The sequence below is a fragment of the Oryctolagus cuniculus genome, chromosome 5 (assembly GCF_051225735.1).
Source record: "Oryctolagus cuniculus isolate XC-2025 breed Fujian yellow rabbit chromosome 5, ASM5122573v1, whole genome shotgun sequence".
Classification (NCBI taxonomy): Eukaryota; Metazoa; Chordata; class Mammalia; order Lagomorpha; family Leporidae; genus Oryctolagus; species Oryctolagus cuniculus.
Window position 1 is genome coordinate 126,944,917 of NC_142871.1, and position 25,883 is coordinate 126,970,799.

At 54.3% G+C, this 25,883-nt stretch overlaps 2 protein-coding genes across 4 annotated transcripts; both read right to left on the minus strand.

The window, feature by feature from the left end:
* Positions 1-1,516: 1,516 nt before the first annotated feature.
* On the minus strand, positions 1,517-13,656 carry CNPY3 (canopy FGF signaling regulator 3). 3 transcript variants are annotated; one of them, XM_017345135.4, is made up of 7 exons: positions 13,434-13,656; positions 5,428-5,551; positions 4,898-4,951; positions 4,695-4,866; positions 2,823-2,945; positions 2,495-2,612; positions 1,522-2,176 (listed from the first exon to the last, which is right to left on the minus strand). In XM_017345135.4, the coding sequence occupies exons 1-7, from the start codon at positions 13,582-13,584 to the stop codon at positions 1,956-1,958; spliced, it is 963 nt and encodes a 320-aa protein (XP_017200624.2). In that variant the 5' UTR covers positions 13,585-13,656; the 3' UTR covers positions 1,522-1,955. The 3 variants fall into 3 exon arrangements, with proteins under 3 accessions (XP_002714457.1, XP_089190069.1, XP_017200624.2); XM_002714411.6 differs by lacking the exon at positions 4,898-4,951 and having other exon boundaries at positions 1,517-2,176; positions 4,695-4,791; XM_089333943.1 differs by lacking the exons at positions 5,428-5,551; positions 13,434-13,656 and having other exon boundaries at positions 1,517-2,176; positions 4,695-4,791; positions 4,894-4,913.
* A 3,500-nt stretch (positions 13,657-17,156) lies between these two features.
* PTCRA (pre T cell antigen receptor alpha) lies at positions 17,157-23,033 on the minus strand. The gene is made up of 4 exons (XM_051855930.3): positions 22,869-23,033; positions 18,976-19,296; positions 18,176-18,220; positions 17,157-17,620 (listed from the first exon to the last, which is right to left on the minus strand). Exons 1-4 carry the CDS (start codon positions 22,924-22,926, stop codon positions 17,508-17,510), a joined length of 537 nt encoding a protein of 178 aa, XP_051711890.2. The 5' UTR covers positions 22,927-23,033; the 3' UTR covers positions 17,157-17,507.
* Between the last annotated feature and the right edge of the window lie 2,850 nt (positions 23,034-25,883).

Below are 25,883 nucleotides of genomic sequence, written 5' to 3' on the forward strand. Positions count from 1 at the left end.
AACACAGTGTGCCTGCCTTCAGGCCTGGGGCTGGGCTGGGATTGGCCACTGGGTCAACACCCCAGGAAGGTTTGCCTCATCCTTCTTTCAAGATAAATCAATGAAGCTCTGGGCAGAGGTGAGCCAGGCGGGGGAGTGCTGTGGGTTAGTGACTGAACAGGGGAATCAGAATGAGACCACCAAATCCCAGACAGTCTAGAGGGCTGCAAATGGATCTCCAGCCCTCGGGCCCAGCCCCACATCCCACACCCAAGTATCTCCTGTGATGAGAACAAAGCCCAGGATAGGAGTGGACCCCACCCCCACCCCAGCCCGGATCCCTGTACCAGGACATCAGCAGGAGATGGGAAAGTGGGGCTGGACCACAGAGGTACCATCCTCCACGGACCTGCTCTGAGCAACAGCCAGAGGAAGGAATGCTCCCACTTTTGTCTTCTCTTCAGGGCCTTGGATGCCCTTAGCTGGGGGAGGGGAAGAAAACCTGGGCCCCTCCCAGGAGTTGGGATTCAGGGCCCTGAGCCTCTGCACACTCAAGGCTCCTTCAGTGGCGTGTTCCCGCCTATCCACTGGGCCTCCGCAGCAAAGTGTGAGGTGGCTGCTCTCAGGGATGGGGGGACCGCCTGCCACTCCCTCCAAGCAGCAGTGGCAGCCACCCCCAGTTTAAGTCCTGGTGGTGGTGGGTCAGTCTGATCTACAGTGTCAGTGCCAGGTGCTGGGGGAAGGAGCCCTGGCAGCCACCAGACAGGGACCTGGGAGTCACTAGCAGGAGCTCAGGAACACCCACCACCAGGGCCTGTTCTCTGCAGCGCCCACCTCACGGGCGTGCTCCAAGGATAACACCTAACAGCAGCTGTTGTCACTCGCTCCTCCCCAGGACAGACTGGGAGGGGCCTGAACCGCCCACTGTCCTCCCTAGAGGCCAGCCTGCCCGCTCCTCCTTGGGCACTGGAGAACTCTGTGTAAACCAGGTGTCATCCAGGTGTCACTTGGAAATGTGTGTACGTGTGTTCTCCACTCCAGGCTCCAAGCACGACGGCCGGGAGGAACAGAGATCAAGTGTGGTCATCAGGGAACAAGGTTCAAGACCAACATGTGGGGCGGCTGAGGTGGGAGGGTGGGGCGGGGGCTGGTGGAATAACCAGTAAACACTTTACACAACTGAGGGGATGGTTTTGGGGAGCCAGGAGAGGCAGGAGGGAGGGCAGCCAGGTGCCCAGGACACAAGCCAGTGGCGTGAGCAGGGAGAATGAGGGCAGCTACTGTGGCTGCCCGTGAGGGTGAGCTGAGGGACTGGGCAGCACCCTGTGCTGGGCATCACTCACGCCCCACCCCGCAGCACCCTGGGCTGCCCTCCACTTGCCATTCTCTCCAGCTGGCAGATTGCCTCGGCAGTGGGAAGATGGGGGCGGCCTGGCCATGCTCTGCCCCCGAGGCTGGGAGGACAAGGGTAGGCAGGGCAGCGGGGTCGGGGGGCGCTGATGCACCTGAAGGCTGACGAGGACTCGGACACTGGAACCCAAAGGCCAAAAGGTTTTTACTCTGAGCCCCAGGGAGGAAGGCTGGGCAGATCGCAAGGTGTCCCCAGGAGGAGCGGGGGGTGCTGCAGGGCGGGGTGGAGGGTGGGGTGCTCACAGGCTCTGGAGGGCTGCAGTCCCAGCACCCCGCTCTGCTGCCTGCCCTCCCGAGTGCCCTCCACAGTCCTCACAGTCCTGAAAACATCGGGCATGGCCTGCCCGAAGCCCGTGTCAGCTAACGCTCGGGTGGGGGAAAGGCCGGCCCGGGGCCGACCACAGCTGCTCAGTTCCTCCCGGGGCTGCGTCTTTCCTCGGCAGGCAGCGCGCACAGCAGAAGCTCAGGCGCAGCCTGAAGCCGGGCCACCTCTGCTCGCCAGAGCCACGCCCCTGGCTCCTCGGCGTCAAGGCTGGGGTCTCGGCACAGGGCACGCTGGGCTAGGCTCAAAGCTCATCAGGGGGGCTGTGCGGGAGAGGGGACGCCTTCTGGACGCCCTCCTCCTCCTCGGGGCTCGAGTCTTCCCCCAGGCCTCCCAGCTCCTTCCTCTGCTTGCTGCCGCTCCTGCTGCCCGAGGCCTTGGCTCTGCTGTTCTTCTTCTTGGACTTCTTCCCCGCCAGGGCGGCTGTGTCCCCCTTCTTGCCGGACCACTGCTCTGCCAGGCAACCTGGGGCGAGGAGAGACACCCTCACCCGGCTGCCAGGCTGCGGGGCGGGGGCGAGGGCGGGGGAGGGGGGGGCACGAACTGGGGGGTCTCCAGGAACAGCAACCACAAGCGGTGCCTGACGTCACTGTCCCTACTGCTGCCTCACTGCGGCCACCAGGCCCCTGGGAGGGCACCGAACTTCTCTGCGGGTTGTTTCGGCGCCTGTGCCCTCACTGGGCCCCGTGAGCTCTTTTCTGTTCTCTCTTACCCACCTCCTTGCGGGGGCAGCATAGGACACATCCCGGCGGCCAGCCCGCCCGCCGCCGCCTCCCCACTCACTGGTGTCCTTGCCCTTCAGCACGTGGTTGGCGCAGAGGAATTCGGTCAGGTCCTCCTCCTGGTGGTTCCTGTACCAGTCCTCGATCACCTCCTCAAACTCTTCCACCAGCACGTCGCACTGTCAAGCACAACACTTCAGCTCGGCTCGGCTCAGCCTCACAACCCACCGCAAGACAGGCAGGTGGCGGGACTCGCCGCTGGAAACTGAAGCCGGAGGAGGTGAAACAGCTTGGCTCAAGTCCCTCAGCTCCGGGGCCTCCCTCGGCAGACCCGGCCCCCGCCCGGCCCCACTGTGCATGCCAGTCTGTGAGGCCTGAAGGGCCCATACCTGCTTCTTGAGGTCAGCCACCTCTGCGGAGGTCTCGTTCCACAGCTCATAGGGGATGTCCATCACCACCTTGACCCCTTTGTGCACGAGGTTGTGTAGCGTCTCAAACGTCTCGGACATGCCCTGCAAGAGGCAACCAGATGCGGGAAGTGGCACCCCCACCTCTCCCGGGGCTGTCTGCAGACCCAGCCCAGAGATGTCAAGACCCTCTGGGGCGCTTCTTCCCTCGCTTAGGCCAGTGTTGCACCACCGTGGCCCACATGTGCACCCTGACACCCTGACTTGCCTCCCCACACCTCACCCCTTCAAACAGATCCGCTGTTGCCCTCAGGCCCTTTGAACCCTCTGACCCAGGAAACCAGTTTGTCTTGGCTCTTTCCGGCCCTGTGGCTGGCCATGCTCACTCCCCTCTGGCCATGCTCCTCTCCAGTTCCTCCCTGGCTTGTGCTGTCCTTGGCAGGAGAGGGCACAGCCTGGGCAGGAAGGACACTTTATTCTATAAAAACCACCTCTGGCGGCTGCCTGGGTCTTTCTCCCAGAGACAAAGCATCCTTCCATTCCGCTCTCTTCCCAGAGATGATCCACACAGCCCGGCAGGAAAACACGCCCTCTCCCCATCCCTGTCTCCGCAGAAGCAGGCGTGCGTCACGCCCACTATGCATGCTGTCCCTCGCCCTTTTTACTTAAAAATGCACCTTGGAGACCGGTTCAGTTTGGTTCACAAAGAGCTGCTTCCTGCTCTCACAGCCGCACGACAACCCATGCAAGGACCCCTCAACAACATTGTACTCTACCGCTCCCGACCGACCAACAGTAGGCTACTTCTCAGTTTTTTGCAATGGCAAATCATTTTAAATACTTTTAATTACAACAGACATGGACTAATTACCAAATAGAGCGCACGATTCAAATTCCAAAGATAAACCTAGGACATGTGTTGCTTGAGACAACACCCTCACGTTTATGACCAGTCAGTCTCGTCTCCTTGGCTGGGAGGGAACTTAGGTGGAAAAATGCAGGTGGCAACTATTTTGCCATGTGCAGGGAACCAAGACGTTAAAGACAAAGAAGTATGGGGCTCGCTGGAAGCAGCTCATTCTCCAGGGAGAGAAGTGAGTGCAGTTACACAGGCACGCTGCTCGGGTCTCGGGAGGGACGGTGTGGGCAGAGTGGGGCCGGGGGACAATCGCTGCCCCCAGGTGCCCCCTGACACCCACCCTACTCCTGCTTGTTCTGCGTCTCCTGCACCTGGCAGCGTTTTCTCTAATCCATATCTCAGGACTTCATGGGGCTTGGTGCACCTATGCATGTGTCTGAAACAGGCAGGAGCCTGACGCGCAGGGCCAGGCCAGCATAAACATGCCAACTGCCACGGGAAAGCTGGGCCACTTGTACAAACGGCCATTAAAGAACAGAAAGAGGCCGGCGCCACGGCTCACTAGGCTAATCCTCCACCTAGCGGCGCCGGCACACCGGGTTCTAGTCCTGGTAGGGGCACTGGATTCTGTCCCGGTTGCCCCTCTTCCAGTCCAGCTCTCTGCTGTGGCCCAGGAGTGCAGTGGAGGATGGCCCAGGTCCTTGGGCCCTGCACCCCATGGGAGACCAGGAGAAGCACCTGGCTTCTGGCTTCAGATCAGCGCGGTGCGCCGACTGCAGCGGCCATTGGAGGGTGGACCAACGGCAAAAGGAAGACCTTTCTCTCTCTCTCTCACTGTCCACTCTGTCAAAAAAAAAAAAAAAAAAAAAAAAAAAAAAGAACGGAAAGAGGCAAGGGGGGCGGCTTGCAAGGCACTATCTCCCAGTCACTCTCACAGCAGCAGGCACACACTCAGACCCACGCAGGCTGGCCCGAGGGGCAAGCACAAACCCAACCTTGGCAAACCGGTTGCTGCCAGTCCTCTCCTTGTGCAGGCTATAGTCCAGGAGCCTCTTGCAAATGGTTTCAGTGACTTCGATTAACCGTAAGTCCCTGCCGAGACAGCAGTAGCACAGCAACTGAGTCCCCCTCCCAGCCCCGGCGGGGTTCGCGTCCGCCCCTCCAGCCCTGCCGCCCGACATCTGCACAGCTCACCAACGGGGAGTCAGAGCTGGGAGGAAGATAGGTCATCTGGTCTGGGGGCTCTGAAATGCTGGAACACAGACCAGAGAGACAACATTGTAACAGCTCTAAGGGAAAGGGTTTGTATAAAACTAAATGATTCAGTACTTCAGATTTTTTTTTATAAAGCAATATGTATTAAATTTCAATGGTAAAATATAATCTCATTTTGGATGGGTGAAAGTTGTTTTATTTTTTAATATGTATGCCTGGCAAAATAAAAAGCCAGTAACCCCAGGTGACTAATACTTTACAAAACAGCACCGCCCGCAAGAACGCAGAGCCTGGGCATCACTGTGATGGTCCCGGCAGTCCGCGAGGCCACGGCAGGTGAGGGATTTATGGAGATCACATGATCAGTTGTGGGCAGAACCACAGGGCAGACGTGGGTCTCGGGAAAAGTCAACTCCCTCATGGTGAGCCTGTCTAGCTGGAAGGAAGAAGGGAGCCCAGGCTTCCGGAGCCTCCGGAACAAAGCAGCCCGGCCGTGGGGCCCCATTCACTCACGACTTGGTGTACTTGACCCCGGAGGCCTTGCGGTCCAGGATGCCGTAGCCCGTGTCAATCACCTCCTTGGTCTTGCCAGTTTCCTCGAAGGCTGACTTCAGCTCCACGGCGACGTATTTGCACACTGGAGGAGGGAGACACGGCAGAGCCCGCTGAGCGCACACCAGCCAACCATCAGAGGCGGCTTTCCAGCAAGGCAGGCCCAGGTTGGGGGATCCCTCCCAGATGGGGCCATGTCAGTGCTCACGGCAGGGAAGGGGTGAGTACCAGGCCACCAGATGGAGTTCATTACCTGAAACCAGCCCCAACACCCACTGCCCCACGTCCAGTTCCGGCCCTCATTCTACTGACTTCATTTCTCCTCCATTTCTCTTTTAAAAATCCCTTATAGGTTGGGCGTCATGGCATAGCAGGTCAAGCTGCAGTTTGGAATGCCAACATCCCACGTGACATCCATACAGGAAGGCCTGGGACAGGGTCCTGTTTTCTATCCAGCTTCCTTGTAATGTGCATCCTTGGAGGCAGTGGATGCTGGCTCAAGAACCTGGGTCCCTGCCACCTACATAGAAGACCCTGATGGAGCTCCAGGCTCCTGGCTTCAGCTTGGCCCAGCCAGTTACAGGATGGAAGAGCTCTCTATCTATTACTGTGCCTTTTTTTTTTTTGCAGAGAGAGAGAGGGAGGGAGAGACACACAGAGAGAAATCCTACATCTGCCGGTTTATATCCCAAATGGCTGCAACGGCTGGAGCTGGGCTGATCTGAAGCCAGGAGCCAGGAACTTCTTCCGGGTCTCCCACGTGGGTGCAGAGTCCCAAGGACTTGGGCCATCCTCCACTGCTTTCCCAGGCACATTAGCACAGAGCTGGATCTGAAGTGGAGCAGCCAGGACTCGAACTGGTGCCCATATGGGATGCCAACACTGCAGTGGTTTTATCTGCTACACCTCACCACAGCATCGGACCCTCTGCCTTGCAAATAAAAAATAAACTTAAAAAATTTTTTCATACATCCAGAAAATCTGAAAGAATACAATGAACTATATACCTCCTATTTATATCCAACAATTGTTGATTTATTATCTTTCTCCAATATATAACATATAATAACCTAAGAAGGTGGTAATATGTCTCAAAAATATATATATTGTTTCTGTTACATCACCTTGAAAGTAAGTTGCAAATCTGACCTTTCACCCCTAAATATGTCATCACCCATCAACTGAGAACAAGGACCTTCTTCTTTTTTTTTAATGTGAGATTTCTTTTTTTTTATTTAATAAATGTAAATTTACAAAGTGCAACTTTTTTTTTTTTAAATTTATTTATTTATTGACAGGCAGAGTGGATAGTGAGAGAGAGAGACAGAGAGAAAGGTCTTCCTTTTTGCCGTTGGTTCACCCTCCAATGGCCGCCACGGCTGGCGTGCTGCAGCCGGCGCACCACGCTGATCCGAAGCCAGGAGCCAGGTGCTTTTTCTGGTCTCCCATGGGGTGCAGGGCCCAAGCACTTGGGCCATCCTCCACTGCACTCCCTGGCCACAGCAGAGAGCTGGCCTGGAAGAGGGGCAACCGGGACAGAATCCGGCATCCCAACCAGGACTAGAACCTGGTGTGCCGGTGCCGCAAAGCGGAGGATTAGCCTGTTGAGCTGTGGCGCCGGCCCAAAGTGCAACTTTTGTATTGTTGTGGCTTCCCGCCCCCCAACCTCCCTCCCTCCCGCGACCCTCCCCTCTCCTACTCCCTCTCCCATCCTGCCCTTCATAGAGTTTCATTTTCAATTACCTTCATATACAGAAGATCAACTTAGTATACACAACCGCACAAGGTATAGGGTATTGTTCGACTAGTAGTGTTGTCTTTAAGTTTCATAGTAAAACACATTAAGGACAGAGCTCCTATGTGGGGAGCATGTTCCCAGTGACTCCCGTTGTTGATTTAACAATTGGCACTCTTATTTATGACGTCAGCAATCACCCGAGACTCTTGCCATGCGCTGTCTAGGCTATGGAAGCCCCTTGAGTTCACCAACTCTGAACTTGTTTAGTCAAGGCCGTATCACAGTGGAGGTTCCTTCCTCCCTTCAGGGAAAGGCGCCTCTCTCCTTGATGGCCTGTTCCTTCCGCTGGGGTCTTGTTCACCAGGATCTTTCATTTAGGTTGTTTTTGCCACCGTGTCATGGCTTTCCATGCCTGTGAGACTCTCATGGGCCTTTTAGCCAGATCCGAATGCCCCAAGGGTTGATTCTGAGGCCGGAGTGCGTTTGCCATTCTATGAGTCTGCTGTGTGTCCTGCTTCCCCCGCAGGATCATTCTCTCCCTTTTAATTCTATCCTTCATTATTTGCTTACATTGGTCTAGTTTGTAAAATCTCTTCGACACTTACCCTATCTTTTTGATTGGTTGTGTACTTATACTTATCACTTTACCCAGGACCTTCTAATAACCATAAATGCATACTGGAAAATTAACACTAATTCCAAAGTATCTAATAATCCATATTCAGATTTCCCCGATGTCCCTGAAATGTCTTTTATGGCTGTTTTATCAACCCAGCTTTCTACTGCTACCGAGTTAATTTGCTCCATTCCCTCCAGAGACCTTGTTCTTGCAGTTTCACACATTCCTTTTCTTCTTTCCTCTCACCCTTCCTCAAACAGTAATTAAGCAACTCCTGTGCGTCAGGCACTGACTGGGGATACGGCTACGAAAATAAGGGCTCTCCCTTCCAGGTGCTCCTCCCAGGGGAGGAGACAGAGGAACAAACACATCATTACCACTGCAGAAATGAAGGCCCGAGGCCCTGGGAAAGTGGCTAATGCCTTCTGGGGCTTCTCTGCCCCTTCTCCCAGCCTCCTCCCAGGGCTGGCGCTGTGGCGCAGCGGGTTAAGCCACTGCCTGCGATGCTGGCATCCCTTAGGAGCGCCAGTTCAAGTCCTGACTGCTCTGCTTCCAATCCTGCTGCTTGCTAACACGCATGGGAAAGAAGTGGAAGATGGTCTGAGCACTTGGGCCCCTGCACCCATCAGAGACATCTGGCCTAGAGTTCCAGGCTCCTGTGTCAGCCTGGCCCAGCTCCAGCCCTTGCAGCCATTTGAGGAGTGACCCAGCAGGTGGAAGATCTCTCCCTTTCCCTAACATTGCCTTTCAAATAAATAAATAACTCTTTAAACACACACACACACACACAAAGCCTCCTCTCCCAGGAAGCTGTTCTGGGCTCATTTCACCTGTTCTTTTTCAAGTGGCAGAGACAGAATAAGAACTCCCAACCTTGGCTTCGTTCCCCAAACATCCACAATGGCCAGCACAGGACTGGGCTCAAAGTTAGGAGCCAAGAATGTGATCCAGGTCTCTCCCGTGGGTGGCAGGAGCTCAATCACATGACCCAGCACGGCTGCCTCCCAGGTCTGCACTGGTCAGAAACTGAGTCAGGAGGGGCATTCTGGGCCTCTGCGGGCTCCATGCCCTCCCAAGGGCCTTCGATCGTCTCAAGTGTTCTCTACTGAAACAAGGGTCCTTGGAGGGGCATCCCGGCCTAGATTTTTCTGTTTCTCACCAGTCTGAGACCACTAGGGCACTTCAAAAAACTCCCAGTGGAGCAGGCATCTGGTCCACAGGTTAAGATGGCCACATCCCATGTCAGAGTACCGGGTTTGATTCCTGGCTCTGGTTTCTGATCCCAGCTTCCCACCAGTGTGGACCCTGGGAGGCAGTAGGCGATGCTGCAAGTACTTGGGTCCCTGCCTCCCATATGGGAGACTCACTTTGAGTTCCTGGCTCCGGCTTCAGCCTGGCTCAGCCCCAGCTATTGCAAGCATTTTGGGAGTTGAACAGTGGGTGGGAGTTCTTTCTGTCTGTCCAACTCTCTGAAATAATTTTTTTTTAAAGATTTTGTTTATTGGCACTGGCACTGTGGCATAGCAAGTAAAGCCACCACCTGCAGTGCTGGCAACCCCTATGGGTGCTGGTTTGAGTCCTGGCTGCTCCATTTCCTATCCAGCTCTCTGCTACTGCCTGGAAAACAGTAGAAGATAGCCCAAGTCCTTGGGCCCTGCACCCATGTGGGAGACCCAGAAGAAGCTCTTGGCTCCTGGCTTCGGATCAGTTTACTCCCCAGATGGTCGCCAATGGCCAGGGCTGGGCCAGGTCAAAACCAGGAGCTTTATTTGGGTCTTCCACATGGGTGGCAGGGGCCTAAACACTCAGGCTATCTTCCACTGCTTTTTCCCAGGTCATTAATAGGCAGCTGGATCAGAAATGGAGCAGCCAGGACACAAACTGGTGCCTATGGGATGCCGGTGTTGCAAGTGGCAGCTTTACTCACTATACCAGACCCAAATAGTAATCTTTTAAAAGTACATGGTATGTGGTCGGCGCTGCGGCTCACTAGGCTAATCCTCCACCTTGTGGCGCCGGCACACCAGGTTCTAGTCCCGGTCGGGGCACCGGATTCTGTCACGGTTGCCCCTCTTCCAGGCCAGCTCTCTGCTGTGGCCAGGGAGTGCAGTGGAGGATGGCCCAAGTGCTTGGGCCCTGCACCCCATGGGAGACCAGGATAAGTACCTGGCTCCTGCCATCGGATCAGCGCGGTGCGCCGGCACGGTGGCCATTGGAGGGTGAACCAACGGCAAAGGAAGACCTTTCTGTCTCTCTCTCTCACTGTCCACTCTGCCTGTCAAAAAAAAAAAAAAAAAAAAAAAAAAGTACATGGTATGGTAAAGCTAGAAACATGCCAGGGGATTCCAATTCAGTCCCATCAAGGTGGCATGTACCAATGCCATCTTACTAGTCAAAGTGATCAGTTTAAGTTCATAATTGATCAAAAAGATAGGATTAAGTGTCAAAGGGATCACATAAACAAGACTAGTGTCTGCTAATACTAACTGATAGAATTAAAAAGGAGAGAACGATCCAACATGGGAAGCGGGATACACAGCAGACTCATAGAATGGCAGATGTCCTAAACAGCACTCTGGCCTCAAAATCAGCTCTTAAGGCATTCAGATCCGGCTAAAAAGTTTCTCAGGCATGGAAAGCCAAGACACTGTGGGGGGAAAAAAAAAAAAGACCTAAATGAAAGATCTCTGTGAGATCCCAGCGGAAAGAACGGACCATCAAAGAAGGAGGTACCATTCTCTGAAGGGAGGAGAGAACTTCCACTTTGACCATGACCTTGTCTAAATAAGGTCGGAGTTGGCGAACTCAAGAGGCTTCCATAGGGGAAGCTCATGACAAGAGCCTTGGGTGATTACTGAAGTCAGAAATAAGAGTGTCAATTGTTAAATCAACAAAGGGAGTCACTGTGCACTTACTCCCCATGTAGGATCTCTGTCCTTAATGTGTTGTACTATGTGAATTAACAGTATAACTAGTACTCAAACAGTACTTTATACTTTGTATCTATGTGGGTGCAAACTGTTGAAATCCTTACTTCGTATATACTAAGTTGATCTTCTGTATATAAAGATAATTGAAAATGAATCTTGATGAAGAATGGGATGGGAGAGGGAGTGGGAGATGGGATGGTTGTAGGTAGGAGGGAGGTTGTGGGAGGAAAAGCCACCATAATCCAAAAGTTGTACTTTGGAAATTTATATTTATTAAATAAAAGTTAAAAAAAAGTACATGATAAAATGAAATTAAATGATATGCTCATTTTGGTGCAAAATTTTTTAAGTCCACATAGTTTTTTCAAATACGCATTTCCCAAAAACTTTCAAAAAGTCCATTCTTTTATTTGAAAGGTGAAGGACAGTGAGATGGAGGTAGATCTTCCATCTGCTGGTTCACTCCTGGATGCCTGCTGGGACAGAATGAGGCCAGGAGCCAGGACTCCACCTGGTCCTCTCACATGAGTGCCAGGGACCCAAGTCCTGCAGCCACTACCGGCTGCCTTCCAGGGTGCATACTGGCAGGGAGCTGGACTGGAAGCATACAGACGGGCCTGAATCCAGGCCCTCTGATCGGAATGCTGGTGCCCCCGGCAGCGGCTTAACCCGCTGCCCCACAACGCCCACCCCGTGAGCTTTCTGACATCCCCCTGCATTGTGACGGATGCGTGACAACTACTGCAGATAGAGACTGTGTGTGTGGCCGAGCCGCTTCGGGACTATGGTCTGTAGCTTAAGTGCTGTCAGCACTGCTAACAGCAGAGTTTGGTCAAAAACCAATTCACCACAGAAATAAAAACACGTCCTGGGGGCCTGTTTGGTGAAATGTTACAACATATACACGAACCGATGGCTTGGGGAAGTTGGAACACACGAAAATTCCACAAACTGTAAGCTGGTGATCTCAGAGCCTGCGATGGACTGAGGACGCCCCCGCTCCCTGCTCTCTGGCCAGGGACATCTGGACTCCTTCCCCTCTTCCGTCCTGTGCAAACTCATCATTTTTCTGGCTCCTCTGCCCCTTTCTCCCACGCCCTCAACATGCCATATTCCAGCAGCATCGAAGGGGGTGTTTGGAACACCCCCTCTCTTAGGCCCATCAACCACAACCTTGCTTCCCAACCCTTCCAAGCATCTTCAAGACCCCCACACCCAACCCTGGGGGCATCCCACCCAGAACCTCACTTGGAGGAGACTCATGGCACAGACCCCAGACCCTCACGGACACCCGCCTACTCCTCTTCTGGGCAGGCTCTCCTTCCTCTGTGCTGAGGCCTGTTCCACTTGGGCTTCTGAGCCAGGAGCCAGGCTTTGTGGGCCAGACACAGCCTTTAAGAAATACAATATCAGGAGGAGCCTAAGGGTGAGAGCCTTGTCAAGCCACCCTGTGATTGGAAATCCCTTTTACATGAATCTTCATCAGTTAGCAAAGGTTAGGTGGGGATGGTCTCCTAAGATCCTTTCCAGCTCTACCCAGCCATGAGTCTGTGAATGCCTCCTATGGAAAACTAATGTGAGCTTCTGAGGCTAGGGGAATAAAAAGACAAACAGTAGGGGCTCTTTGGTATCAGAAAAAGAAAACAGAGAGAAGAGGAAGTGAAACCGTCAAAGGATCTGTCAGAACTGCAGGAGGCTGAGAGTGAAGCATCCTAACCCCCCTACTGCCTGTTCCAGAGGGAGGCAGAGGCAGGGGCTAGAAGCCATCTGGGGTCCCCTCCAGTGAGGCCAGCTTATCTCTGCAGCATCCCCCTTTTAATCTCTCACATGAAAGGATTATGTGTCCCCCGCCCCCGCCCCCACATCCCAGGGCTTAGGGATCCTAGAGCCAACTTCTTGAGGGGCCTGAGGCTGGGGAGGTGAGACGGAAGGGGTGGGTGACCAGAGAGGTGGAGGGGAGGCACCAAGGCAGGCACCTCCCAGCCCCATCACTGGGCAGCTCCTGGTCTTCAGCCCTTCTCCATCATCCTAAAATCCACCTTCCTCTCCTAGGTGCCCCCACCCCCCACCGGCTCCACACTCTCCCTGAAGGGGCCCTGGAGCCTCTCCTGCTTGCTCCACACGCAGCCACAGCTCCCACATGGCCATGTTTATTCCAAAAACATTAACGGGGTCCCCACCCCCTACTGTAGGCACAGACATCCGGGCAAAAGCCCCGTCGTCAGGGAGCTGGGAGCGGGGGTGACAGAGGAGGCTGCAGGGTGGGCACGAGGGGACGGCTCAGGCTCTCCCAGCCCCCCGCCCCGAGTCACGTGGGCCTTTTCGGTTCCTCAAACTCTTTCCCTTCTTGGCCTGCAGGCCGCGGCATCTGTGGTTTCCTCTGAGCGGGCCCCTCTCTTTGCACTTGGTTCTACCTGGCTACCTCCTAAGTAGTCTCATGACTGACTCCCTTCTCCCGCACCTGCCACCCCCACCCTGGACTGGGGGCGCCAAAGCCCTGCACCTCCCTCGTCACGGCCTGGATGATCACGGCTCGCTCTCCCCCTCGCCCGTCCCGGCGCCCAGCGGCGCCCAGACCCCGGAGCCTCGCGGCGCACACAGCCCGAGCCCCCGCCCCACGACCCCTCTCCGCGAGCCCCGCCCCTCCGGCAGGAAACGCCCCGCGGGCCCCGCCCCTCACCTTCGCATTTGCTGGGCAGGCGAACCCAGTCGGTCTCCTCGGCCCTGGCGTGGCTCGGGCGGAGCTCTGGGCTCGGCAGCAGGAGTAGCAGCAGCAGCAGCAAGGGGAGAGGCAGAAGGCAGCGGGCCGCGGGCTCAGGCGACGACTCCATGGCCCAGCCGGACCCGAGCCGAGCGGACCGGCCGGCGCTTCCTCCCCCGGCGCGCGCGGCGAGCGGCTTCCCGGAGCCGCTTCCGGGACTGCACACGTGCCTAGGCGTAACCACGGCAACAGCGAGCCCCTCGCCGGCGCCCTCGTCGCCCGGCCTCAGCCCGCCTTCGAAGCGGGCGAAGGCCCGCGGACGACGCAGCCAATGGGCTTTCTCGGGGTTTGGCCTCCAGCGAATGGGAGGACGGTCTTTTTTCGATCTCGTCCAATGAGATAGCGGATGGTGGCCTCGGCGACCTATAGCAACATCTTTTCACACCCCCTAACGGAGACTCTGGGAGGGGCTGAGGACCGGGCCCCAGACCCTAGGGCTCGCAGGAGCTGGGTCGGCTTGGGTTCTGGAATCCGTGTGGAAGGCCATCTTCGCGACTTCCTCCGCCTCCCTGACGTCACTTCCCTCCTGAGGTCGTGATGCGCAACCCCTTACTGAGCACATGTGTTTGAATTTTATTGTTGACCCTTCCGGTGAGAGTGACAGTTCTCAGTCTCAGCCTTCAAACTCTCTGGGTGTCCAAGAACACTGGATTTGGCCGAGGGGAAACTGAAACGAATAATTCCTCTCTGAGGCTCAGTTTCTATTTTTATTTTTTAAATATTTACTTATTTATTTGAAAGGCAGAGATATAGAAAGAGAAATGGGGAGAGAGAGAGAAAGGTCTTCAGTCTGCTGGTTCACTCCCCAAATGGCTGCAATGGCCAGAGCAGGGCCCATCCAAAGCCAGGAGCCAGAAGCTTTTTCTGGGTCTCCCACGTGAGTGCAGGGGTCCAAGGACTTAGACCATATTCTACTGCTTGTCTCAAGCCACAGCAGAGAGCTGGATTGGAAGTGGAGCAGCCAGGACTCAAATTGGCACCCATGTAGATGTCGGCACTGCAGGTAGAAGCTTAACCTTCTATGCCGCAGCGCTGGCCCCTATTTATTTTCATTTTATTTGAAAGAGATGGAGGGGCTGGCACCGTGGCTCACTAGGTTAATCCTCCGCCTGCGGTGCCGGCATCCCATATAGGCCCAGGTTCTAGTCCCGGTTGCTCCTCTTCCAGTCCAGCTCTCTGCTGTGGCCTGGGAGTGCAGTGGAGGATGGCCCAAGTGCTTGGGCCCTGCACCTGCATGGGAGACCAGGAGGAAGTACCTGGCTCCTGGTTCAGATCGGTATAGTTCCGGCCGTAGCGGCCATTGTGTGTGTGTGGGTGAACCAAAGGAAGGAAGACCTTTCTCTCTAACTCTACCTGTAAAAGAAAGGAAGGAAGGAAGGAAGGAAGGAAGGAAGGAAGGAAGGAAGGAAGGAAGGAAGGAAGGGAGAGAGAGAGAAATCCACTCCCTAAATGCCTGCAACAAATCAGGCTGAAGCCAAGAGCCCAGAAATTCGTCCCGCTCTTCCACAAGGGACCCAAGCACTTGAGCCATTATCTGCTGCCTCCCAGGCCGCAAGCGGAGTATCGGGGACTGGAGCCAGGCACCCTGATCTGTCTGGGGTGTGGTTGTCCCAAGCGGGACGAACGCTGGCCCCATGCAGTTTCTGATTGTGTGATTGCAGAGTGCTCTTCCTCATTGCTGTGTGAGATTTGCCTGTGGTTAGGAAGGTCAGATAGGTGAAGTGAAAGCTAATGGAACAGGTTGTGTTACTTTAGTTTTTCGTATGCAATTCTCCGTCCCTTTACTGCCCTGGTGCTGGTTTCTGTGGGTCTGAGCAGGAATGTGGCTAAGAGCAGTTGTCCGTTCCGCCGCAGAGACCCCCATCTGCTGCGTCATCAGGAGGAGGACTCTGGGTCTCTGGGGACTGCTTTAGGCTGCCTCTGAGCTCAATGTCTTATGGACACACAGACCAAGGCTGCTTCTGGAATTTGCCTGAAGGTTGCATTTTTATCATTAAGCCCTGTTGTTCAGTACCTTGTGTGTCTTTCCGAGAGGTTAGATACTTAGGCTGTTTTATGAAGACTTGAACTGGTGGCTGGCACTGTGGTGTAGTAGACTAAGCCTCTACCTGGGACACCAGCATCCCATATGGGCACCAGTTCGAGTCCCAGCTGCTCCACTTCTGGTCCCGCTCCCTGCTAATGGCCTGGGAAAGCAGCAGAGGATGACCCAAATGCTTGGGCCCCTGCACCCGTGTGGGAGACCCGGAAGAAGCTCCTGGCTTCAGCCTGACCCTGGCTGTTGCATCACTTGGGGAGTGAACCTCTCTCTTTGTCTCCCTCACCCCGCTCTGTGACTCTGCCATTCAAATAAATAAAATGAATCTTAAAAAAAAAATGAAGATTTGAACAGACTGAGGCCCAAGCCCTTGACTTTGTCATTTTTTCGCCCGAGCTTCTTACTCCAACAGTATGTGGGTAACAAGTATGTGGCCAAGCAGGGACTGGGGCACGTGGAACTGCAACAGAATACAGGGTCAGGCCGAGTCCCCGTGTCATCTAGACTCCAAGGCCGGCCACAGCCCTTGCTTTACCGAGGTCCAGAGGCCTCCTGGAAAAAAAACGTTACATTAGTCACTCTGAAGATTAGAGACAGGGGCACGGCAGGGTGGGGAAGTTGGGGCAGCATGGGGAGAGGAGCTGAAGCCGAGGGAAGCTTCTGGAATGGACACGAGGGCCTCTGATCTCTCTGGGAGAGAGCTGGGACAGTGGCCGAGAGTCTGAGCATGGCTGGACCCCTCCCTGAACCCAGCACAGCCTCCTCCCTCAGTCTGTGTCTCGGAGAAGAAGCAGGTCCTGGGGGGGGGGGTCAAATGTGGGACCCCCCTGAAGAATCCAAAGGAGAGGAGGGAGGGTCCCCTCACAAGCTGCTGAGAGATGAGCAGTGGGGGACACAGGGTCTTCATGGAGCCGCAGCTGAGTGACCACGGGGGCTCAGGGAAGCCAGGGTTGTGGGTGGTTGTGAGGGGCTGTTCCTTGGAGGAAAGAGGACATCTGTACTCACAGGAGAGCACCCTGGGTTCCCAGGGTGACCACTAGGGAAGACCCCCTGGACAAGGCTGCACTTCCCACCAGCACTGTGCAAATAGCACACACCCATGTCTCAGTTGGCGTGGGAGCCTCGTGTTCTGTCCGCCCAAGAGTCCTATTTAGGAAACTAAACGAAACCCCAAACGCCAAAGCTCTTTAGTGCCTGGCCCATTGTTGATGCTCAGAGAATATTTGTCAGATGAATAATAACCCTTAATTGATTAACAACACGTAAGTCTGGAATTTACCATTTGTGCTCTTAACATTGGACGTGATCCTGTTACCCCGGAATCCTGGCCCTGTGCGCTTCTGTCGAGTCTGTACAAGACTTCACCCCAGGCCCAGCACCCATCCTCTGGGCTCCTGGGCTCCCGGGCTCCCTGCCCTGACTCTTCGCAGAGGTTGGGCCTTGCCCAGTGCCTGGCTGTGGGGAAAGGAGAGGGGGATGGGACAGCATCCTCCCCAAGCCCCCGCCATATGCTGCAATTCCCGGTTCCTCTTCCTCAAGGGAGCCTTCCCAGATTTTTGCTTCTTTGAAATCTGCCCAATTTCCCCCTCCCAGGAAAGACATGAGTTAGAATATTTGTAATTTGCTTGCATCATTTAAGTTTTTTTTTTTTGGAAGATTTATTTATTTAAAAGGCAGAGTTACAGAGAGAGAGGGAGAGAGAGAGAAGGAGACTTTTCATCAGGTTCTTTGTGCTCAGCTCTCTGCACCAGAGACACTGCAGGGCCTGGGTGGATCGCCAGCCTGGAAGGGCTTCCCGTGTGAAGGGAGAGACAGTCTGAGGGTGGAGGCAGAGCCCAGCCCCAGGAAGCTTTGGGCTTCAGGGGGAGGCAGGTCATATACAAAAAAAATGCTCCCAGGCTAGAGGAGCGGGTACTAAGGGCAGGTCCTGTGAGTCCGGCCGCTGGCCGGAAGGGCTAGGTGGGCCCTGGGGGCACGAGGTGGTGGCAGGTCAGGAGCACGTCCAACAGCAGCAGCTTGAAGAGCAGCAGGCGCAGCGCCCCCAGCCGCAGGGCCTGGGCTGCCATCCCTGCGGAGGAAGCCGGCTTAGGAGGCCAGAGTGCCACCTGGAGAACGTTAGTCTTTCCTGGTGTCTAACCTCAGTCCTTGCTGACAAGGAGATGCCTCTTCCCGGCCTTCATTTTATTTTGTTCCCCAACATTGAGGGTAGGGAGGCGTGGGGACCAGGCAGGAGCTCCTATCTCATGTTGTGAGAACAGAGAGCCCCCAACTTCCTGTTTGGTCAGGAAGCAGAGTGGCACCAGAGCTGACCTCATGACTGCCCACGTGGCGCTCTTTCCACCCCACCCCATCAGGCAGGATCCCATGGGCACTGGCTCTGATGCCTGAGCCATCCACCTAGCCACAGTTCAAGGACCCTGGTGTCAGCTGTCACCTGTGCAGGGGTCAGAGGCTCCAGCCCCATCTCATCGAACGGCAGACAGTGCCCCCAACCTGGCAAGGCAGCCCCCACCCCTAGGAGGCTGGGCGGGACATGTCAGGTCAGAGCTGTGTCCCGTCCTCCAGTCCCAGTCCTGGTCCCCAGCCCTTATTCCCAGCCCAGCCCCAGCTTCCAAGTACTCACCCCTAGGAGGCTCCTGGGGGCAGTGCCTGGCTGGGGAGGCCTCACCTGCCAGCAAAGGAGAAGGGAGTGGGTCCCCAGGGATGGGCCATGCACAGCAGAGGACAGGGCCACACCTCAGCACTGTGCCCCGGCCCTGGGCAGTGCTGCTCCCAGGGTGTATTGCGTAGATGGACAACTGAGCAAGCAGCGACATCCTGAGCTCACTTCCTGCAAGTCCTCTGAGGGGCCCAGACCCCCTCACTCACCACCGCGCCCTGTCCTATGCCCTGCGGTAGGGGGCAGGCCATGGTGGCCCAGCACTTTGCTGCGAGGACCGACTGTCAGAAGCACTCTTTGGAGGGCAGGACATTTGGTCAGCAAACATGCCCATTTGGAAGATGGGAAGACCGAGGTAATCCAGAAAGAGGAAGTAATGGTCTGGTCAGTAATAATGGTGGCTGACTTTGGACATGCGATTTTACTTCCCTGTAGCTGCACCAGGGGGCAATAATGTGAACTCCCACGTGAATGTGGATATACAGGGTGAGTGTGTGTATAACCAGCCCTAGGAGGGAGAAGGCATTACTATTTCTTCGAAGGCCTGCAGCAGAACCTGGAGTTGAACTAGACATTGCAAATCCTAGGATTCTTGACGCTGAGGCCACCCTGTCGTGAGCCCAGGTACCGCCTCCCTGGATGCTCTGCACTTGAACCTCCTTCATGCCTCGGTGGCCTGGATCCCTCCTTCCTACCATACCCTGCTTCCTGGGTGTGCAGGAGGGGACAGGGAGCAGCCACAGGAGGCCAGGCACCATCCGCACCTGATAGCTGGAGGGGCTGTGTGCTCCGGCTGCGGCCCCCAGTCCTGGGCCCCGTGTGGCAGACCAAGGGCTCCCAGGATGCCAGCTCCTCTGAGGGCAGCGAAAGCTGGGCCACACTAGTCCAGGTGCCATCCATCGCAAGGGATGGGCCGTAGGTGAAGGCGTCCACTGCGCTGCCGTTGCCAGCTGAGAACCAGATGGGGCTGGCGGGGTCCGGGGGTGCAACATCCAAGACCACGCAGACCACCAGCGTCTGCCGCCTTCCGTCCACCAGCAGCGTGATTGGTGGGGCCAGAGAGGGGAAGGGCGTGTGGCCCACACCTGCAAAACAGCACGGGTGTCCAGCCCAGACCCTTCCAGGCCGGCATCTCCTTGTAGGCTGGGCTTGTGCGGTATTATCGTTCCACCTGTCCCTCCGTTGTCACCAGCCGGCTAACCATCACTCCCGGCTTGTATTCACCCATCTAGCCAGCCTTTTTCTCCTCCATCTATCCATTCTGTCACCCCCTCTGCTCATGCATCCTCCCATCACTCCCATGCCCTCCCATCACTCATGTGTTTGTCATCCATCCATCCTCCACTCCCACCTGTCAATCACATTTAAGCTCCATGTTTCTGCGCCAGGCCCTGGGGATGTAACACTGAGTAAGACACTGTTCCTGGCCTCCGGGAACTCAGTGCTGTGGGAGAGGCAGCAGATGCATAAGCATTTATAATACCATGCGGTGCCAGTCTCAAGAAAGAGGTTACTTCTGGGGAGGAGGGGAAGGAATAGGGACCAGAATGAGATCCAAGGGGGCTCTGAATATATCTGTCACTTTTTGTTTCTCTGGGAAAATATACAATTCAAATATGGCAAAACGTTGACCATTTGTTAATCTGTGTGGGTGTTTGTTATTAGAGGGTACTTCAAAAAGTTCATGGAAAGTGGAACTGAAAGATAAGTTTAGGGGCCAGTGGTATAGGGTAGTGGGTTAATCTGCCACTACATTGCCGGCATCCCATATGCAAGTGCCTGGCTACTCTGCTTCTTGTCCTGCGCCCTGCTATGCGCCTGGGAAAGGAGCGGAGGATGGCCTGAGTCCTTGGACCCCTGCCACCCCCGGGAGAGGCCTGTATGAAGCTCCTGGCTCCTGGTTTCGGCCTGGCCCCGCCCTGGCCTTTGAGGCCATTTGGGGAGTAAATCAGCTGATGGAAGACCTGTCTCGTCCTCTCCCTCTGTAGCTCTGATTTTCAAATAAATAAATATTTTAAAAATAAATAAAAATTAAAAGTTCATGGAAAATGCCTATTATGAAAAAACTGTGAGAATTTCATTTTTTGTGCCAAAATAATCTTATTTTTTAATTCCATTTTCATGACTTTTTTTTTTAAAAAAAAAGACTTATTTATTTGAAAGGCAGACTTACAGAGAGAGAGAGCGATCTTTCATCTGCTGGTTCACTACCCAGATGACCACAATGGACGGAGCTGGACCAGGCTGAAGCCAGGAGCCAGGAGCTTCATGTGGATCTCCCATGTGTGTACAGGGGCCCAAGGATTTGGGCCATCTTCTGTTGCTTTCCCCGGGTGCATTAGCAAGGTGCTTGATAGGAAGTGGAGCAGCTGGGATGCAAACCAGTGCCCGTGTGGAATGCCAGCATTGTAGATGGCGATTTAACCAGTGGTTAGCCCATCACAGCACAATGCCGGCCCCTTCATGCAGTTTTTGAAGTACGCTTGTATTATTCTCAGTTACTTTCTGTAGGAATGCACTTTATTGAGCTACAAGCCATGTACCATATGGTTCACCCATTTGAAGAACAGGCCTATTGTTTTGTAATTCTAAGAAAAGTCATGTGATTATTGCAAATATTTGTCCTGTGTTTTCCAGGATATTTCTAATTTCCCAGTTATATTCTCTTCAGTAAAGATGACTCATTTGGTATATGTCACAATGTTATTTTTGGCTATTTGAGTTTTTTCATATAAATGAAATTTCAAATGTTAAAACCTACAGAGGCTGCCATTGCACTAGGTTGCCATTTGTGATGGTGGAGTGCTGGTTTGAATCCTGGCTGCTCCACTTCCAATCCAGGTCCCTCCTAATGGCCTGGGACGGCAGTGGAAGGTGACCGAAGTACTTGGGTTTTTGCCACCCATGTAGGAGACTCAAAAGGAGTTCCTGGCCCCTGGCTTCAGCCTCGCCTGTTTGCTGCAAACACTCTGCCTTTCCAATAAATAAATATTTCTTTAAAAACCCTATGGGGCCAGCATTGTGGGATAGTAGGTTAAGCCTCTGCCTGGGACGCCGGCATCCCATATGGGTGCTGGTTCAAGACCCAGTCACTTCACTTACGATCCAGCTCCCTGCTAATGGCCTGGGAAACAGTGGAGGACAACCCAAGTCCTTGGACCCCTGCACCCACATGGGAGACCTGGAAGAAGCTCCAGGCTCCTGGCTTTGGATCGGCCCAGCTTTGACTATAGCAGCAATTTGGGGGAGTGAACCAGCAGATGGAAGATCTCTCTCTCTCTCTCTCTTGCTCTCTTTCTATAGCTCTTTCAAATAAAAATTAAAAATAAATAAATAAAAATCTTAAAAAATAACCCTACAAATAAATTCACACATGAGTCGTGAAGTATAACCAAGCTGAAGAAATGCCCCAAAAGGAAGGAGTCTTGTGAGGAGGTGGGGGAAGGGCACTCAGGAAAGAGCTCTTGTCCTAGGAACACCTGCATGGGAAACCAGCCAGCCAGTACTTGAACTCAGATCCCTGTAGTCCCAAGTCCTGTGCAGTGCCTCCCCAGAAAGCATGACAACTCAGATTTTGTCACAGGGCTCAGTGGACCAAGCCTAGGACACAGCCTCAGACAGAGCTGGGATCGGCTCCTGACTCAGCCACTTAATTTACTGAGGCTCAGGGGTCCCGTCAATAGAATGGGATTCGTAGCACCGGTCTGGCAAAAACAACATGAAGAATAAAGACCGTGAGTTCAGAATGCCCTGGCCCACGAGCATTAGCCTCGCTGTGGTGTGAATTATTCACAAGGCATTGCACACCAAGGCGATGGGAGTGAACCCCACACTCTGCAGTCTGGGTCAGGACCTCTCACCCCACCACCTAAGTTGAGCTCGGCTTCTGCCTCCTCCATGAAGCCCCTGGGGATTGTTCCTCTTCTCCTTGGCTGCTTCCTTCCCAGAGCTCAGGCCTCCTGCCAAGGGCTTTCCCTGTCCCACAGAGGTGTGGTTTATCTCTCCAGGGAGGAAGTGTCCGTGACATGTTGGGGACCAGCTTTAGAGCAACGAGACTCCCTGACTCCAAGACCCAGACCTCTGGCCTGCCATGCACACCAGACACGCACGTGCGTCTAGATGGAACTGGGATTCCTTTGGCTGCATCCTTGATTGTGGAAGGCTGGGGGCAAAGAGTCTGGAAAGTCCTGGGGGCCTGGGGCCTCTCCTGAGCTCACTGATAGAGGGAGCTGGAAGTGAGTTTGGGACCCCCTGGGTCCTGTAGGACTTGGGCACCCTGAGGGCAGACAGGACAGGACAGGACCTCACTCCATGTCACATAACACGGCCTTGGCTAGCCTCACCCCTAGGCGTCCTCGGATACCCATCCAGGTTGGCCTTCTTTCTCTGAACCCCAAGATGGACTGCCCCTCCCCACCAACACTGCGGAGCCCAGACGGCAGCATTTGGGGCCTGGGGCAGGGGTCTGGGAGTAGAGTACAGTGGGAAGGGGATAATGGGTTTCTGCCAGGACTCTGCCTAGGCGGCTCTGAGCAGCCCTTGTCCTGGCCCCCTGCCTCCCTATTATATCCAGGGAGGCCAGAGCGAGGAGCTGGCCTTGGGCAGATGACCAGGGACGGGGGGAGATGACAGAGAGGGATACAAAGAGGGGGCTCACCTGTGGGCAGAGCTGGACACCCCAGGGCCAGGAGAAGCAGCAGCCACGGCCCAGCCATGACCCATGGGAAAGGAGCAGGACCCGGCTGCAGACCTGAGATGCGTGCTGGGGGAGCAGGCGCCCACAACACCGCCTCCCCACCACAGGCCCAGCTGCACCTCAGCTGCTCTGCCACGGAGCCCCTCCCACGCCCTCCCCGGCCCCCAAACCCAGTTCTTTCTCACGGGCCGGGGAACGGAGAGTGCCACTCCTACTAGGGACTGGATGCCCACCCTCCTTCCTGTCTGACAGGCCTCTGCTCAGTCCCGGGCTCCCAGGAGGGCAACTACCACCTCCAGGACACAGAGCACTGGCACGTACGCCACACTGCACTGGGTCTGATCCACCCAACCACAGGGAGGCCCCTTTCACAGGTGAGGCAACTGGGCTCAGGGAGATGGGGTAACCCCCCAAGGTCGCCTGGCTGGCAGCTGGCAAAGCCAGGGAGTGAGCTGCTCCCTGATGGTTCTTTACTTATTACAGGCAAAGAGGTGCCCAGGAGACCTCTTGCCATCTTTTTTTTTTTTTTTTTTTTTTTGGCAGGCAGAGTGGACAGTGAGAGAGAGAGACAGAGAGAAAGGTCTTCCTTTGCCATTGGTTCACCCTCCAATGGCCGCCGCTGCAGCCGGCGCACCGCGCTGATCCGATGGCAGGAGCCAGGAGCCAGGTGCTTTTCCTGGTCTCCCATGGGGTGCAGGGCCCAAGCACCTGGGCCATCCTCCACTGCACTCCCTGGCCACAGCAGAGAGCTGGCCTGGAAGAGGGGCAACCGGGACAGAATCCGGCGCCCCAACCGGGACTAGAACCCGGTGTGCCGGTGCCGCAAGGTGGAGGATTAGCCTATTGAGCCACGGCGCCGGCTCTCTTGCCATCTTGTTATAGACCTCCTTTAAAAAAAAAAAAAACTTTTATAACTGTCATTTTCAGTGACTCTATTGCATTTTAGCTATGGCTGTCACTTGGATCATGAATTTTCACATGTGCACATATACCCCAATAAAATTACAAAATAGGCCTCACAAGACAAAGATTTGTGAACAAAGACGCTTGCTTTTTAAAAAAGATTGATTTATTTATTTGCACAGCAGAGTTGACAGAGAGGGAGAGACAGAGACATCCTCTATTTGCCGGTTTACTCCCCAAATAGCTGCAATGGCCAGGGCTGGGCCAGGCCAAAACCAGGAGCCAGGAGCTTCTTCTGGGCCTCCCACGTGGGTGGCAGGTACCCAGCTACTGGAGCCATCGCTGCTGCCTCCCAGGGCGCATGCGCATGAGCAGGAAGCTGGAATTCGGGGCGGAGCTGAGACCTGAACCCAGGCACTGTAACAGGTGATGCAGGCGTCCTGACCAGCGGTTCAACTGCTAGAACAAATATTTGCCCCCGAAAGGTCTTCTTCTTCCTTCTTCCTTTATTTATGTGAAAGGCAGAGATAGAGGGAGGGAGGGAGGAAGAGAGAGAGAGAGAGAGAGAGATAGAGAGAGAAAGTCTTCCATCCACTGGTTCATTCCCCAAATGGCTGCAATGGCCAGAGCTGTCAGGCCAAAGCCAGGAGCCAGGAGCTTCTTCCAGGTCTCACTTGAACCAGTGCCCATATGGGATGCTGGTGCTGCAGATGGAAGCTTAACCTTTTATGCCACAGCGCTGGCCCCCATGATGTTCTTCTTCAGTATTTTAATTAAAAAGCAAGATATTTGGAGGGATCAGCATTGTGCTTCAGCCAAAAGATCTGGAGACTAATACACCAGCGTCCCATATTGCAGCATCCTGTATCAGTGTTCTGGCTGCTCCACTTCTGATCCAGCTCCCTGCTAATGTCCTGGGAGGGCGGAGGAAGATGGCCCAAGTGCTTGGGCCCCTGCCACCATGCAGGAGACCCAGATGGAGCTCCAGTCTCCTAGCCTTGGCCTGGACCAGCCCTGGCTGTTGTGGTCATTTGGGGAGTGAACCAGCAGATCAAAGACACCTCTCTCTCTCTCTCTCTCTCTCATTCTACCTGCCAAATAAATAAATCAATCTTAGAAAAGAAAAGGTGAGGCATTGGAAAGCAGTCACTCGCACAGTGATAGGAGAACGGTTACATGGATGAGATGTGCTATATGTATTTCAGTGGCTACTAGGCAGCGGCTTTTCAAATCAGGTTTTCAAAGAAGTTTAATGGCGTGGGATGTCAGGTAAGAGTGTGGTTTAGAACCTGGGCTGTGAAACCAGATCGGCTGGATTTACTCCTGACCGCATCGTTTAGAAGTTATGCGGCTTTTAGCAAATGACTTCCCCAAGCCTCAATTTCCTCATCTGTAAATGGGGAGGGTAACACCTCAAAGGGGCCTGTGAGAGTTCAACAGGGTGACTCATGAGAAGGGTTTTTGCACATAGTACGACGCCAATAAATACTCTTTTTATAGACATGTACATTGTTATAATAAAAAGTTTAAAGGATACAAATCAAAATAAAAAATATGTGCTCAATTTTGAACAAAAAAATACATGAATATTCCTGAAAGGATGAATACTGGACATTAACCATGGTTATCCCTGCATTTTCGGATTTTGGATAGTTTTAATTTATTTTTATCTTTTTTAAATAGGTGATTTCTGTCTTTTTTCACTGTTTCTTTTCTTTTCTTTTTTAAGATTTATTTATTTATTTGAAAGGCAGAGCTACGGGGGAAGGGGGAGGGGAGAAAGGTCTTCCATCCACTGGTTCACTCTCCAGATGGCCTCAACGCCCCAAGATGAGCCGATCCAAAGCCAGGAGCCAGGAGCTTCCTCTTGGGTCTCCTACAAGGGTGCAGGGGCCCAAGCACTTGGACCATCTTCCATGGCTTTTTCAGGCCACAGCAGAGAGCTGAATCGGAAGTGGATCAGTCAGGACTCAAACCAGCACCCATATAGGATGCTGCACTGCAGGTGGCGGCTTTACCTGCTACGCCACAACACCAGCCCATCGGTGTTTATTTTCATCTGCTTGAAAGGCA

What these genes read in the sequence shown, in the direction of transcription:
- CNPY3 (XM_017345135.4), bottom strand. Translation starts at nt 13,584, where the DNA reads ATGGAGTCGTCGCCTGAGCCCGCGGCCCGCTGCCTTCTGCCTCTCCCC. An exon ending in CCTGCCCAGCAAATGCGAAG is followed by an intron (nt 5,552 to 13,433) that starts GTGAGGGGCGGG and finishes TCCCTCCTCCAG; the next exon opens with TGTGCAAATACGTCGCCGTG. An exon ending in GGGGTCAAGTACACCAAGTC is followed by an intron (nt 4,952 to 5,427) that starts GTGAGTGAATGG and finishes TCTGTGTTCCAG; the next exon opens with CATTTCAGAGCCCCCAGACC.
- PTCRA (XM_051855930.3), bottom strand. Translation starts at nt 22,926, where the DNA reads ATGGCTGGGCCGTGGCTGCTGCTTCTCCTGGCCCTGGGGTGTCCAGCT. An exon ending in GTGTCCAGCTCTGCCCACAG is followed by an intron (nt 19,297 to 22,868) that starts GTGAGCCCCCTC and finishes GCTGTTTTGCAG; the next exon opens with GTGTGGGCCACACGCCCTTC. An exon ending in ACAGCCCCTCCAGCTATCAG is followed by an intron (nt 18,221 to 18,975) that starts GTGCGGATGGTG and finishes CTTTGCTGGCAG; the next exon opens with GTGAGGCCTCCCCAGCCAGG.